This window comes from Rhyacophila brunnea, unplaced genomic scaffold (assembly GCF_057557595.1).
Source record: "Rhyacophila brunnea isolate RB1 unplaced genomic scaffold, BYU_Rbru_1.0 scaffold_24, whole genome shotgun sequence".
Taxonomy (NCBI): Eukaryota; Metazoa; Arthropoda; class Insecta; order Trichoptera; family Rhyacophilidae; genus Rhyacophila; species Rhyacophila brunnea.
In genome coordinates this window covers 27,813,866-27,831,638 of record NW_028232904.1, presented here as the reverse complement: position 1 = coordinate 27,831,638, position 17,773 = coordinate 27,813,866, and the positions used below count along the sequence as shown (strand labels likewise).

The 17,773-nt window shown below is 36.3% G+C and overlaps 1 protein-coding gene across 1 annotated transcript in view; it reads right to left on the bottom strand.

Moving 5' to 3' along the window:
• Window positions 1-15,060, bottom strand: part of LOC147069272 (protein Wnt-11b-2-like) — a 44,204-nt gene extending 29,144 nt beyond the window's left edge. The window contains exons 1-2 of the mRNA XM_085951144.1: window positions 14,897-15,060; window positions 5,438-5,643 (exon numbers count right to left, since the gene is read on the bottom strand). Coding sequence (XP_085807270.1) covers window positions 5,438-5,643; window positions 14,897-15,060 — 370 coding nt within the window. The remainder of the gene's footprint in view (window positions 1-5,437; window positions 5,644-14,896) is intronic.
• Window positions 15,061-17,773: the final 2,713 nt, after the last annotated feature.

The following is a 17,773-nucleotide window of genomic DNA, read 5'->3' as shown; positions in this document are numbered from 1 at the left end:
AATCCTGTGCATCTATCTATACCAGCGCTCGAAATGGAAAAGTTTACGAACCGGAGCGCTCGATAAATTTTCTGAAGATATTTACGAAGTCATCAAATTGTATGTGTATTTTATAAAAATGAGTGTGTCAGATTTTCTATTCTATGGCCTATCTAGCTCAGACGGTCAACATATTTTTTCCACGAGACGGAGCGATAGTTTTACAAATTTCACGAGCCGGAACGGCGCTCCGGTGCGTTCGGTTCCATTTCGAGCCCTGATCTATACACTAGATTGCTATCGGCAGCTATCGAGGGTAGTTTTTCATATTTTGTATCGAAGTATTAGCATTGTAACAATTACAATAAGTTAATTGTAATTGTTACAATATTAGCTATGCTAAATTTTAGAGCGAGATAGACAGTTTTGACTGTTTAGATATGGCTAACTTATTGTAACAATTATAATATGTACTTCAATACAAACATAATAATATGATAAACTACCCTCGTTAGCCGACCATAGCGGCCGATAGTAGTTTTGTGATTGCGAATGAATGAACGAATATAAATAATATTACAACTCTTCATTAGAAAGAATCGACATCTTAGTTTAACATATAGATAGACTATCCCATGGCCTCCACATCCTGAAGTGGGCCCTAAGGCTAGGATCTTTGTCGCCCCCCCTACCTACCGCCAAGGTCAAAGGCAGTGTGAAGCTGTACAGTAGCATTTTTCAAATGATGTTCATGGTAGAATTATTTTTATATATATACTTACATCCACTTGAATTATGGAGTTATCAAGTAAATTACACAATTAAAAAATACACCGCAGAACCACATAAAGAGAAATAGGCTTTTTTACTATTATAGCAAATTTGTGATGTGTGTTTATCTCACTTATTTGGTCGACTCGCCACGTCGGGCCCCCCATGACCCCGGGCCCCCGGGCTAGAGCCCTGTCAGCCCGCCCCCCTCCCCTTGTGGGGGCCACGGACTATCCACAAGGGAGGCGAACCTAGCCTCTGAGGGTCTCGAAGATTGGGTAAAGTCAGCAGAGCATCTCACACCCGGAGCCAGTCTCGGGTACCGTGCATGGAAAGCCATAAACAGACTGAGAAGTGAGAAGCATGGTAGGGCACACTCAAGACAACATGGCGAAGTGGGGGATTCCCGGTGACCAAACCTGCGAATGTACTATTTTTATCCGATCGCCCATAGCATACCTACCTAAACTATTCTGGTTTGGTTTATGCGTTTGACTTTTAAAAATTAACCAGCACCATCTGCAATTTGTATCATTCGTTCAATGAAAACAAATAATTGGTATGACTGACAAAGCTTAGTGAGCACTATTTATGTCGAATCTTAGCAGCCTACCTCCACCCCTCGCCACTGCCACCTAGTAATATTTTGATAGTTGTAATATAATATTGTTGTTTATTTTAATTCAGAGCTCGAAATGGAAAAGTTTACGAACCGGAGCGCTCGACAAATTTTCTGAAGATATTTACATTGTCATTAAATCGTATGTGTATTTTATAAAAATAAGTGTGTCAGATTTTCTAATCTATGGCCTATCTAGCTCAGACGGTCAACATATTTTTTCCATGAGACGGAGCGATAATTTTACAAATTTCACGAGCCGGAACGGCGCTGCGGTGCGTTCCGTTCCATTTCGAGCCCTGTTTTAATTACATACTATTATTTATATACAAAAGGGAACACTCTTTTGAGGAAGAATGATCCAAAGGAAAATTGCCAGTTCAAGGAATAATTTCAGTTAGTGCATTGTTTCCGTGTAAACCCAATTTAATTAATAGATTTTCTTTTACCTAATAATGATCTTTTTCCGTGCTTGAATGTAGACATTTTAAGATCATACAATGAATCACAGCATTGAATGCGTAAATTGCCATCATTGCTTCAAAGTTGAGTTTATAAATCTCAACAGTTTGCAGGTATCTTAACTTAACAAACGTTTGCGAAACTTCTATATTATTATATTAATTAACCTAGGCTAGGGATTGCAATACCGGTATTTCAAAACCGGTATCCCAGTATTTTTCGATACCGAAATACCGGTTTTAAAAATCAGACAATACCGATATATTCGGTATTGAAAGTGAAAACAAAATGTATTAATCAACATAAAAGTCTTAGGTTTGTAGAGTTTCGTTATCATCATCATCATCAAGAGAAATGAGCTTAAGCAGATACTGAGACTAAGAACAGGTCACACAATGGGTAAAAGATTTGATGTCATATTGGGAAGAAGCGATTCGCAGCTCTGCGATGAATGTGATGTTTTGGAGGACATTGTACATATAGCAGTACAGTGCCCTAAATATGAACGGCACAGAGTACAGTTGAGAATTGCGGATATCTTTGAGAATGTTGACGAATTGAAAGGTGCCCTGGCCGACAGAAGACGGAAGACGGAAGAACTTAGCAAAATTGTAAAGTTCTAACAGGAGTGAGGACCTGATCGGCGGATCCTCCTCTAGATAAGAAGAGGCGATATGACAGCGAGTCGCAGTAAATATCGCAGGTTGTATTTTTTGTCGGGTTACGCGATGTCTGGTATACCTCCATGGTTCTTCATCGACCTTGGTGACCACCAATGACACAATATATAAGATATTAATATTTTCAAGATTTATATACATATAAATTGGAAGATACGTCTATTTTCTTTCAATTATTTTACGAATACCGGTAAAATACTGGTATTGGTATTTTTATTCGGTATTGCAATCCCTAGTCCCTACCCCAAACCAGTGCACATATCATCATCGTCATCACCCGGTGTCTTTGTCTTTCATTAAGTGTACATGTTTCACTGTATACGTGAGCGTTGGTAGCACTAGCACACATTGGTTGAATACTTTACGCTTAAGACACAATGGGAGATCATTTTTGATGAAATTTGTTTGGGGACATAATAGTGTGTATTTCGGTCTGGACTAGGCATTTGCCTATTGCGAAATTATTTGAACGCCACTGGATTTCGGGTGAAATATCCGAACAATTTGATATCAATGAAAGAAACCGCTTAATAGCTGAAAGGGTAAATCAAAAAGGGTGGGGGTCGTATTTAAGGGATCACCATTCACTTTATCAGATGCGAGATAGCGCTGATGAAAAACGTGGCACGGGTGAGTGATGCCCCTCTCCTATTTTACCAGTAGCGTGCGTATACTTTCCAAGAACTTAATATTATAATTCCAAAACCGGGCTTGCCTCGTATATTAATTGTAAAGTTCATTATGCATTTACTTTAAAGGTTTTTTATTTTTTTCTCATTTTGTTTGTGATTTCATGTCATGACAAACGACAAAAAAATCATTGCCTTGACAAGAGAATTAACAAAACATTCATTATGTTTTTTCCGTAAAGTAATTATCACCATTAGCCTAAATCTATCAACTACTGGATGAAGGCCTCTCCGAGCTGATTCTACTTCTCTCGGTCCTGTGCGTTGCGTTGCCACGTACTTCCGAAGAACTTAACTATTTCATCGATCCAGCGGCTTCTAGGTTTACCTTGCGAACGTTGTGTACCTATGTGAGGTTTTTAGCAAACATTATTACATCGCAAATCCTTGTATGTTTCCTTATCCACTCATTCCGCTTTTTGTCCTTTCGCGTTATGCCCTGCATGTACCTCTCCATACCACGCTGTGCTACTCTAAGTTTCTGGATCTCTCTTTTCGTTAAGGCTATACCTCAGTTGAGGCATGGTCTAAAAAGATCGTGGCTACGCGATGCGCGGATTGCCGGTCGCGGATGCAAACGACGCATGTCGAACGAAATATAATTTGTCATATAAATCCAACATGCGTCCATTTAATGTTATTTTTATTGTTCTATTGGTAACAATAATAATATATTCATTGACATGTTTTCTTTTTCAAGTCATCTTTACACGATTTAAGAATTAATACACCCGTCGCCATCACGAAACAAATTGACGTATTCACACCTCGACGTTTGCTCTCCGATTGCCAGCGAGTCCAAAATTTCGTCGCGCCTATAGTATCGTCTTAAGTAATAAGGAACAGTAAAATATATACGCTAAGGAAAACCCCCATAGGAGCTGTGTACAAACGCTGGTAGGTACCTACGTTAATAATTAAGAATTATTTTTCTAAAGAGGTGGAGAGATGTCTAAAGGTCGAAATTGAAGAATTTGGGGTGTCTTTGGGAGATGTAGACTTTGTAGGAAAAACGTATATGACATTATGATAACTTATATTTTTTCCCATAAAAGAGTATTGTTGTAAACGTAGTCGTATTAAAAATGGTTACATGTAAATTATACGTAAAACATTTCACCGTAGCACAGTTCACCGTGAGCTTTCTTATCGGAAAGAGATGACCCAATCTCCAATGAAATGAATAAAAACTTAACCTAACCCAACCCAACAAAATAATCCAGTATATCGGCTATTTTCAAAATTTGCTTGCTGCTGGCTTCCTGTAAAGTGTAAACCGACAAGAACCGTGTTTTATTTAGACATGAATGTTATGTCAGTACTATGCGAATACGACCCAAAGAGGTTGGATGGTTTTAATATACGGCCATATATCTCCGATACAAAATTTCACGGTGAAGTGTGATACAGCGAACTGCATTCGTACAAGTTTCTGGACACGATTAAAAATGGAGAATACAATATTTGGTTCATCAAATGTTCGTGCCAAATTCAAATCACTAATAATTACTCACAACAGGCACTTTCATCAAATTTAACAGATGACAGTCAAAATATATTCGGTAACTTATTCAATTGACTTTGTAATCGACTCGTAACTTACAAATTTAAGTAAGTAACTTAAAAACTTAAAAATTGCAACATTACCGTTCCGTATTTACCTTGATGAACCAGAATTCAGTCAGAGGCGCAATCACCCTCCTTCTGAGGGGCTTGCAAACCGAACTCGGAGGCGTCCTCCTGACGCCTCCACAGAGAATCGAGGGCGTGAAATTTAATACAGATCTACTGTATCCGAACTAGTATATAAGCATGCATATGCAATATAGCAGGCGAGATGGGTGGCCTCCCACAAAGGCTGGCTTACTTTTGCTTATTTTCCAGATGTGGCACGAGGAGACTGATGCCTGGACATTGTACCAGTCAATTTCTGACTGGCCGTGGTAATTTCGCGGCTAAGCTGGTGGAGCTTGGTTTGGCGGATAGGGCGGTTTGCTCATGTGGGAATGCCTTACAGGATGCTGAACACATTCTGTGGGATTGCCCTAATATGAGCGCCGACGTCTGGTCTCACCTCTGAACCAAATAAGATTTGAAGATGTTCGTCCAGAATAATAAATTGGAAAGTCGTGGAACTGGATCGTCCGCGAAGAAAAATGTTTCTGGAGAAGAGCGAGTCACACCATGGTAAATAGGGATGATAAACAATAGAATTATTGATTAAATTATCTACTAACCAAGCAGAAGGTCCGGTCCAAAATTCGGCGCTTTTTCTACACTCGAGCAATTCCATCGGCTGTGGATGAAAGCTCCCTTGCACGCTTCTCTGGTGAGTTTGGCCGCGTGCGCAACATGAGGCAGAGCCGCGCAGGGGAATATGCCGGCCTCACGGGCGATCGCACACCGATTTGGTCCTGGTAACAGCTTGTCTTCTCGTAGTCCTCTGAAAGAGAAAAAATATAAATATTGAAATATACACAAAAGATGATCGTACTGTTACGTCCCTCAGGGAGGAAGGCAAAGGAAACAGGTAGCTTGGGTTGACAGGAACCTGATGTGGTTTGATGGTGTTATCCTTCCTTCGTCTCCTTACCAAAGACTGGACGTATGTGCAATTCCTGAGTAGTATTCACAGCTGTTACGTTTAAATACCGTCGTCTTGAAGGCAATTGTTGTCAGGTGATTAACTTTCAAGGATGTATTTAGACTAGATGGCGAGAAGATGATCGAAAAACAAAAGCCTTCACGAAAGTTAAAACATTAAAGTTTATTCAACGAAATTGCGCGTACGTATACAGCAGACAAGATAATATACTCGTTACATAGATTCTTAAATAATAGGCGAAGGGCGCGATGTGCGTGTCCCTTTTAATACATTTTTGGTGATATCATTTTAATTAGTTTATTGACGTCTTGTGTGTGATATTCGACGTGTTTCCAAAGTCCAATGACCGTCTCTTCCCTACATTATTTTGTGTTTGTTAAATTAGAATATGCAGTACCTAGCATCATAGGTATCACATGGCTATTGTTTATTAACCTTAGACTATCTAGATGCCACCCATTGCATTGCTAAATGAAGCTGCGTGCCGTGCGTTTGGTTTGTGGGCGAGCGAACGCATTCGTATACAAATGTTCGAGACCATAGACCATTTCGCTAGTGCTCGCACTATAATTTTCTATTTTTTTACGCTATATAGTATTTTTAAGCGGTCAAAATACAATCATTAGGTAAAGATATCCATAATTTAAGTTATTTTAAAGAAACACTAGGTCATTTGGCATTAAAATATATAATAATATACAAATAAATTATCACGAACATGTATCAACTTACTTATGAAACGTAATACCATCTTCTTGCTTGTTAGTACGGCTACCACATTTTAATACAGTACACACAACCATCTTTTCTACCTAATTAACTAAAAATATTTACCATTAACTTTATATTTAACACAAAAAATAGCAATTTTAGCAACACGCGCTCGCAGGTTATCGACACTTAGCTATGCAACAAACTAAGATTTGGCGGCGACACCATAGCAAACCATCTTACACATCTGTAAACCTTTTATCTTACTCTAGCGCGTGTCGCAGAGATTATAAGGGTGCCGAATACTTTCTCACTCGCACTTATGCATCGTTTTTGTACAGGCCTTGTTATTAACCCTTATAAACTTGCAAATTTGGTAGGTATAACCTACTCTGAGACTTGGGATAATGTACCTATAACAGTACTACGTAAAAGTTCACATCACTTACAATATTGTAAATGTCGTATAATTTGGTTTAGGAAGCATTTATTGTAGATTTTCCAGAATTTAATTAGGTTTGTTTTTACTTTACTTTACAATGTTAATAAGTCAATTACATTTTTAGTTCTAGGTGAGTTTTAGAAACATTAACTGGATTAGGTAGAAGTGCTAATTTGAGTTTGATGTCATGATCCTCAAAGTCAGTGAATCTGGCATTGCATTATTCAACTCTACCCAAAGTCTACAACCTCTCCGTATAAATGTACATCCAAAATTTACTGCATACGTACAAGTTACCGGACACGAAGTTTACAGCCCGTATCACCAAAGATGACGGAGGAAACATGTAAGTATCTACTTCGCATTGGCACATCTGTATGCGCTGCTAAATATATTAATAATAGTATTAATAACAAACGGCTAATGTGGTATGCAGTTATAACCGGTTGGTTCAACTTCTTAATCGTTACTCACTGGTATTATACATGGCATTATACATGCAAACCATATCATTATATTCCACATATTTACGATGCAATTAGTCATTTAGAAATGGATCAGAGTTTCAAAGTGGGATAGGTCTGAAGAAATAATTTTACAAAAGTGACGTCTCGGAATGCCGGCCGCCACGGTACGCCCCTTTAAACCAGAGGCGTGCGTGCAAGTGAGTATTACTATGAGAATAAATATTACGGTGGCCGCGCGGCTTAAGCGTTGGACTATGACGCCGTGGGTCCCAGGTTCAAATCCTGGGTCTGGCAAGTACACATATTGTTTTTCAATTTGTCTGTGAGTCTGGGTATGGACCTAATAGGCTGACATCCATTTCTCGTAAAAAAAACAAAGGTACAGTTCGGTTATGAGGAATACAGCGGCAAACACATTTTGAAAATACCCGATATACCTACTGGATTATTTGTCAGGTTAACCTAACCAAACCTAACCTAACCTAACCTAACCCAATGACACGAACAAAAACGCCGACCTTCAGTTAGTGTTTGTGGCAGAGTATGGTTTAACGACATAACTATACAAATCTAGCCTTGTAGTCAATTCTACTTCTCAATAGCCATGCGACAACCTCACGACACGGTTCAGACAGGATATATAAGTCCCATGGTTCTAAACTATGGAAGAATCAAGAATGAAATGGTCAAAAAGACCATGAACAGGTAACCACTAGCGTAATCGTTTAGTATTAAGAAGTAAAATGTATGTTGTTAACCTTTTCTTTGTAAATGTAATAAAATTTTACGTAAAAAATTTCGCCTCCAAGAATCGAGACTGCTCAAGTGTAATTGGAACGCTGTGACCACAGACCTCGAAATGTCACGTCGTGAAATTTCAAATCGATCTATTTTGGAAATAATTTCCGGGAAATCTCCATTAAACTTAGGAAATAAGTTATGGGAGAGATTGTTTACGTAAAATTTAGCAAGTACATGCTTCAATAACTTTTATAGCAATAATGGAAGTGTATGAAAATTGGAAAAGAAAATTGAATATTTATAAATTTATATACTGTATAATTGTGAATAAATAATTTTAATACTAATTTTATCAATACAAGATAGAAGCTAACTACCGTTATAAAAATATTGTAAACGCGTACCTATATTTATAGACGCGTAATTATAATTATAGATTTTGTTAATGCTATAACTTACTGACTATAACGAATATTGTAAAAGTAACAATTGGAAAAACTTAAGATTCTGGCATAAATGGGTTTCTACCCATAAATAATAATAAATCTTAATCGCATCTTGGGTAAATAAAAGAATTAAATACTGCAACTAAAAATACAAATTGACGTGTGACCTTGAACTTTAACTGAATTCTGTCCGACTATAATTTACGGCCCAGCTGTGCTGGCTCGCGAGGTAAAAATAGATTCAAGGTTACATCCATATTACTATATAAAAGTCACTATGCAAGATTAAATAAGTTAGTAACTGCTCGTGTATAACATCTTGTTGGGATTAAGCATTTATATATTTAAGTTGAAATGTTAAGTATAATATTATAGTATTTTCTCGTAATAATATTCGTCCGAAAAGTAAATATCGAATGAGAAAGTTTCTGCGGCTCCAAACAGTTTTATTAAAACTTAGTAAAATTCTATTGGCCTAAAAAGGCCAAGAGTGGTGGAAAGGACTAGTACGTGGGTGTCAACCTTTCATTTTGACATTTTAAATTTAAAGACTGCCATTCCCTTATTTAGTACCCGAATACTTATTCCGATACCTCGATGGAAAGCTAGAAACTTTCCCCTTCGTTTGAACACGAAAAATCATATAAAATCAACTATTTTGCTTACGTCATCCTAACTGCGCATTTAAGGGACATGTTCTAGAGGGTGCTTGAAACACCCCTATTAAGTCTTAATTTTGCGAAAATAAAGTAGAGTAAATTTAACCCGACTAAATTAGAAGATATCTCTATTAGAAAGTTGCCAGGAACGGGAGATATACGTAAATTCATCCCGTGAGAGAAAGATATAGATCTGCTATCCCTTACGGACTGTTTCCTGTTAAACCTCTATCCGAAGGGTATAAAAGGCGACCACTTTTTCCCGTAAAATCATTAGTTTCAACACTCTTCACCAGCGATCTTCAGCAAGCAGCAGTCCTCACTGCAAAGTTGTGAGACATGGTTCTCAGTACATTCGCGATTCATACGTACCAGTAAGTCCCCTTCGGCGGGCAAAACGTAGCGCGAATAACACGTATCTGTCGGTAGTGACGTCGGCCGCTAAAACGTAGCACGAATACCACGTATCTGTCGATAGTGACGCGCTCGCGGAGTAATTTTATTTTTCATTACTCATCATACGAGGTGACGTAATCGGGATAAATTACGCGATCGGATTTGTTTTATAAAAACAAATTAATAAACTCAGTCTGTAATAATAAATTTTACAAATCTTTTCGGGATTATAAAATAAATTTTTGAAACTTTATTAAGTAAACATAATTATAAAACAAGTTTTGGTAAATAAATTTGTAAACATAAAAACAAATTTTAGTAAATAAATTTGTAAACATTAAGCAAACCTTTTGTAAACAAGTTTGTAAACACAAATAAATATTTGTAAACATGCTGTGAACATAAATAAACTTTATAAACAACAATAAAATAAATTCTATTCTTTTTATAAACCTAATACTGTGTGACCAAAGAATAAATTATATTTTCTTTCTTATGGGAAAATATTTCATGAATTAAAAATATCCAAAGAATATCTGCGTATACATTCTCTGAATTAGGTGTGACTTTTTGGGAATTTGTGAAAGATTTCACAGAGATCCTATAGTGAACAAATAAATAGTTTACTGATACTTTAATGAGATTTAATTACGGGAACAATGACAGTTAACCTTATTGTGAAACCGTGAACTCTAGAACCTGAATAAATTCGGCACCACACCAGCTGAGAGTTTTATTTGGGAATTCAAAAGTTGTGATACTACAAAGGAGATCCACCTCTCCTAGTTCATCACTAGTCTCCTCAGTGACGGCCCGGTAGCATTATTGAGCTAGCCGTGAGCCGGGTCATGTCACCAACCTAACCTAACCTAACCCAACCTAACCTAACCCAAACTCACAAATAATCAAGTATATCGGGTCTTTTGAAAATGTGCTTTCCGCTGTATTCCTCATAACCGAACTGTACCAAAACAAAATCTGTTAATACAATCCTCTACTCTGTGGAGACCCATATTATTATGATCCTGTTAGGATCGGACATGGTCGAAAAAAAAATTAACATTTAATTTTAATCATTTAAGGCCGGTTCGAAATAGTCGAGTGGCGAATGATTTAGTTACCACTAAATGATTTAGTAACTGAAGTGTCCGAACACAGTACAGTAAAAACAAAACAATGATTCAGTTCGTGGATTGTATGCGTACGAATACGTATACCGTCGTCAGCGCTACGAGTAAATCGGCTGCCAGGTAATTAGTAACACTAGTAACATCCGCACGCACACCATCGACCAACCGAATCATTATTTTGTTTTTACTGTACATTAGTAAGTGACGTGTCAAAACGAATAGAGCACTGTTCAGACTTGTCTCGCGGCTTGTATTTAATGAGAAGTGGTGGAGGTGCTACTCTACCGAAAAATTAGAATAAAATGGATTCACTCGACTAAATGATTTTACTAAATTACTCGACTAAATTTGTCTGTTCACACACGTTTAGTTACAAAATTACTCGCCACTCGACTAAATTACTCGACTAATTTGAACCGGCCTTTACATAGGTAGTACATAAAATCGAGTGCTTAAAGTCAGACAACGTTATCTACAAAAAAGTGTTTTTTTTTTTTTTTTTGAGATAACGTTATTTTACATTTACGGCTACATGATAGTCAAACAACGTTATGTCAATCTTTTCTAATTTCTTATTAAATTGTCAGTAAAGTTTAACGCTAACTACATAAGATACCCTTGTTTTCATATTTTTTTTAAACTATCCCTATAATTTTTAACATCATCATAAGCAAGATAAATGTACAATACACAATAAATTATAAAATATTAACATTAGGTTTTAAATAAACATTTCTCTTGTTGAGTTACAAGAATCCAAAATAACGATTTTTGGCTCTCCTATAAAGTTGCACTTTTGTAGATAGTGTTGTTTGACACTAAGCCCTCGAAATTTGCTCAATAACGCATTTGAATTTATTTTTATTTTTAAATCAGTGATGTGTGTTAAGACTTATCGAAACCTATATTAACAATAAAATTAAAATATCTGCTTTGTTTTCGAAATAGTTTACTTTCCATGATACCTAAACACAAAATATTTAACTTTTTTTTTTAATTTGTCTGTTTGATGGGAAAATGTACAAGTTATTAACAAGCTTATGTATAATAAAGCGCTATTCGAGGGTCACTAAATGCCCATAGGGCCGCCCTAAAACCCGCTGGATAGACGAACTCATGAAGTTCGGTGTATGTACGTGGCAGCAATGAACTAGGGACCCAAAAGAGTGGATGGATCTAAGAGAGGCCTTCATCCATCAGTGGATCTGCCCCGGTTTATTATAATGATTATTATAAAATTACAAGATAAAAAGAACTTTTTATATACAACGTTTTTAAATTTTCTGTTGAATTGAATTGAATGCTCAATATGCCCAAACTTGTACTTGATATGAAGTAAATAAAAAACAAACAAACCAACAAATATAGAATACTGAAATGTCATTTTGATTTCCATAGTAACGCACGTATATATTAATAATTTAGTTGCTAGGACCACCCTCTTAGCAATCAATAATAGTTTTTTACTTTTTACGGATTTTTCTGAAATAACTTTTCATACAAAACAGAATTAACTGAAAATGAATTTAATTCTCCTTAAAGATGGCTAAAAATATTAAAAGAATGCATCGGCATCGTGTTCTAATATATTCTAAAAGTTTCAAATGTCCAGCTAGTCGGGAAGCTAGCTAAAAATCGATTGCAAGATTTGTACTGGACAAGAAACCACCGGACAAACAAGAATACGCGCTAATAAAAACGTTGTAAAATAGACATTCACTCAGTTATAACCTAAGTCAAATACTACTGGGCCGATATTGCTCATTATTTCAAACTTCCTTTGAACGTATATTATGATATTGGTTTTATACTTTCCTTATCAAACTAAATGTCTACCAAGTCTAGAATACCATGCGTAATATTAATGAAGTTTGTTTTATGTAGAATAAAAATAGCTTTTCAATTCAGTTTTAACTCAACCTTAAAAAAGTCGCACCGACTCTGTATAAAATCAGACTGTTAACAAGTTATGAGTCCAGTGACGTCCCGTGGGGGTAGGCAGATTGAGCGTCGCTTGGGGGCGACAGTTACCCAAAGGGCGGCAAATCGAGGAGAATCACTCGGTATATAAATATAGAAATAGCAACCTAAACTTAGTAATACAGGATATATCTTTCCATTACAAAAATCAGCTCACTGATTGGAAACAAAATGTATTAATTAGGTACCTACCTACTATAAAAGTTTTAACAGGATTTTTGTCGGTTTTGCGATATCTAGTTTACTTCCGTCGTCCTTGGACGTCACGTTCTTGGTTAACAGCAATGACACGTACATACCTAATTTAAAATTTATCCAATTATATCTTCCAGTCACTCACGAGTTAAGAAGTTGTCAGGTGTATTTTTAAATGTACCTTGGTATCTGAAACCGTAGACTCGCAATATTGTCTATTGGAGCAGAGATGGCATTAAAATTAGATTTAGTGGTAAGTATCTTGTTAGTAACGTATCCATACAACACATTTCTTAGATATTGGAGTCATGAAAGTATGATAAAAAGTAGTGTATAAAAAAATGTGGCGGCATTTTGGCACTGCCTAGGGGCGGCATTTTGTCTAGGCACGTCACTGCATGAGTCAATGTAAACGTTAAATAACCTCTTCGTCTCTGCTCTGTGTGGAGCAACAACACCTTTAAGGAGTCGCAAATAACTCACTTTACCATTCAAAGCAGGCATTGTCTTTAGACGATTAATGCACTTGTCAAACCCACTGCGCAAATTTATTAACGTCTCTTGCACAGGTTTTCGAATGTAGTTTTATTTGCAACGGATATTGATGTGTATTGGAAGGGCTAAGTAATTATATATTATATTAATGCGACTGTTACCAGTGGCGTCCCTAGAAAAACTTAACCTTTCTCTCACTGTGCTGATATATTCTGTTGCATACTGTACCGTCACATTGCGTTACCGCACTTGTTTCACGATATGGGAGTATTTTAAAACGACAACATAAACAAGGATTTACAAATATTTCTTTATCATTATTTGTTGTTTGATTCCAGAAATAATGATTTGATGTGAATATAAACAAAAATGTAAAATATTTAAGAAAAAATACGAAACTTACACTAATGTTACTAAAAAATACACTACCTACAATCCCTACAATGTGTAAGCATACATTTAATTTTACAATACCAATGTATGATATGTATTACATTTAGGATTATTGGTGTTGACCACTGTTTATATAAAAAAGCAATAAACATCTTTAAAATATATTGGAAAATATGACTACTGGCCTCAGGCGCAACACGGGGGGGGGGGTACATTTCGGGTCCAGACTCCCCCTCCATAAAAGGAAAAAATACAAAACATGTAGGTAATTGAAATGAGTGGATAAGGGAGCAGACAAGGGCTTGCGATTTAATAGAGTTTGCTAAAAACCTCAAATCGAAATGGGCTGGACACATAGCTCGAAGAAGGGACAATCGTTAGAAAAATTTAGTGATCCAGTTGTATCCAAGAGGTAAAAAACGCCCGCAAGGTAGACCTAGAGACCGCTGGATTGATGAAATGAAAAAGTTCTGCGGCAGTACGTGGCAACGCAGCGCACTGGACCTAAATAAGTGGAATCAGCTCGGAGATGCCTTCATCTAGCAGTGGATAGATTCAGGCGGATGATTATGATGATTATGAAATGTAATATTACTTCTTCATCAGGATCTCATCGTTCGCCGAATGATAGCGTTCCGAACAGGGTGTTTCTCAAAAATATCAACATATAAAATATAAGTGTGTTTGCTTTTGTGTAATATGGCCTAGCTATGTCAGACGGTCGAATTAATTTTTTCACGAGACGAAGAGAATAGTGATCTCGACGATTTAACGAGCTGAAGCTCAGGTCCATTTCGAGCCCTTGCCGAATGCATGTTCATATTTAAATGCCTAAGCTAACCTTAGCTGTCGAATTCGGCCACTTAATGAGGTGGGTTAGGTTAGGTTATGTTAATCTTATTAGAACGTGGTTAACTCGACGTTGATATTTCTTAATTTGACTATCAGTATTGAATACAAATAATTAATAAGTTTACGATTGCCACAAAAGTCTCGCGAAAAGCAGATGAACGGGGCCCGCGGGGTGACTGCAGACCTCCTTCTTTCGCGGAGGGTGTCGAAGGGGTTGTCCGCAGCTGACATGGCAGTGGGGTGCCGAGCAACCCCTCTCCATGATTGAGAACGACAGCTGTGGCGGTGGAGACGAGATCCACTTTTGATGATGATTGAGCGCTTTTTGATGGATCTTTTGCGTGCCATCTACGCCACTCCGCGCTGGACGGAGCGAGCGCCACGCGGCTCGACAACCGTCGGAGATCGAGCCGATTCATTAAAAAATAAAGTCCACTTGGCTTACACAAAGTTTATTATTATTTTTTTGAAACTAACCAACACTACTTATCTTCATATTGTACTCTTAGTTCATACGTATGACTGACAAAGTTTAGTGTGCAGCATTTTTATCCAATCATTTGACAAATTTAGTCATCCAGCGGTATCCAAGAGGTATTAAACGTCCGCAAGATAGACCTAGAAGCCGCTGGATCGATGAAATGATAAAGTTCTGCGGAAGTACGTAGCAACGCAACGCACATGCCCGAGAGAAGTGGAAGCAGCTTGAAAAGAGTTTCATCCAGCAGTGGATAGATTCAGTCTGATGATAATGACTTGTGTCGGATCTTAACAGCCTACCTCCACCCTTCGCCAGTGTTACGTGTAAGTATATTTTATTCACGCATTTTTATAAATCTACAGAAAAATCTTGGTATTAACTTTGTTATTGTATAAATCATATTCATATACAGATAAGTAAGAAAAAATATTACCTCTCTGGTAGTATTGAATGCGTTGCATTGGTTAGGGTCATCCATATATGACGTCATGACAAAAGGAGGGGAAAGGGAGTATGATTAAGTTTTTTTAGTTTATGTTTTTAGTTTATGATTTTCTCCATACATTTACAACATTTTCGACCCAAAGCAATAAAATCCGACCAGGCAGGATGCCACCGGAATCGGATTACATTTATGACACTAGTTAAGTGGCTAAGTAGGTACCTAATTGGTGTTTTTGCCGACAAAAGTGAAAAAATATCTACGCATATAGTTGAAATTGCATTTAAAAATCCGAGCTTTGTGAAGTCAGTAGGTACCTACCAGCGCCGGCGGCTCAGCATTTCATTACAATAAACAACTTCTTTTGTAGTTTATGAATGCCATGCTGGTTTCGGAGATTTTTACGATGGTTTTCAGATTTTTTTATGTTCTATGCTTAAATAAAACGTGGCGCGAAAAATTAAGTATATAACGATATAATGAATGAGTAATGCTTATAACGAGCAAATTCAGTCGGTCCCATCTTCCTCGTAATAACCAAGTTCAACTGTAATTAAAAAAATTGCTGGTTTTTAATCTAGCTGGAAATTATCTATAGAAGTTTTGTACAGTACAGCAGTTAATAAGTATTTTTACATAGTAACTAATAAATAATTAAAATATATTAGTATTCACACATTAACTACGGATAAAAAGGTTGTCGACATCTGTATTTCATTCCCGCGCCAGAGTCGAAATGAGCCACACAGACAATATCATATTTCGCAACAAAAAAAACTAATAACCGCATTGAATCAGCCGCGGAGGGATATTATCTTTTTTTTGTGCGCTAGATACTTTCTGTAAATCTATTTAGGGATGAAAAAGATATTTTGTTACAAATTATGAGTACTTATTCTGATACACCAGTCAAGAATTTCTAACAGGCAATTGAGAGATATTCTTGCCGCCGTGGTTAGATCTATAATAATAACGAAACTGCACACAAAAAAACCTGGGTTAAAATTCTTAACCGGTAACTTCAATATGCAATCTTCAATCATAATTTCATAAAAATAACATCATGAATAGGTAAATGAAGATCAGGTAGATGTGTCAGGCGCGCATCAGGACCTCACGACTGAGGATTGTGAATGGAGTGTAAATAAAAAGGATTTCAAGTTATACACATTTACATTTTTATAAAAGTCGATAAAATAAATATAAAAAATATTAAAACTATGAAATAGTCAAAAATCTCTTAAGCGATGCTTAGAAAACTTAGTAAACTAAATTTTAATAATAAATATGACCATAAAATATATTATGTAATAATAAGATGGGGTCCGATTCAACAAATCCTCATTTTATTACATTTTTTACAATAATTGTAAGTTTATCTTTGATTTAAAATGAAAAATATTTTTCTTTTTAACGTTTTCAGATAAGTACCTACATATTTATTAATTAACACAGTTGAAATTGTAAATTATCAAAAAAATGTCTCAAATTGCAAGCTTCGTATTTTTCCGCTAGGTGCCTCTGGTAGGTAAAGATATCACCTTAATTAAATAATACATTATAATGTGCAGTGGCGAAGGGCGGAGGTAGGGTGATAAGACCCGCCATAAATAGTGCACATTAAACTTTGTTAGTCGCAGGACTCACAGGTATTTGTTTGTATTTAACTAAAACTACAATTTTACAGGTGGTATTGCATAGTTAGTTTTTAAAAATCAATTAAACCCTGCCAAACCAAACCGTAATAGTTTTGGTATATTTTGGGCGATACGACAAAATTGTACACACTTTTTCATTCATTTTTATTTATTTTCGTAGGATTAAGAATATATAATTTACACATATTGTGGGTTCATTTTTTAAAATTCATTAAGCCCTGCCTAAACATAACTATAATAGATAAAATATTATTCTATCTATAAACTATCCAATATTATATGCACCAATTCGCAATGAGTTGGACTGTTGCATGTTACAGAGAAATCTCTGTTCAATTGAAAGTTGGTCAAAAAAGAATAAATTAGAATTTAATACTGAGAAATGCTTTTGTATTACTTTTTCTAGGTCAAGAACTCCGATTAAATACAATTATATTATGTCAAAAAATTCTTTAAAACGTCAATCTGAGGCGAAAGATC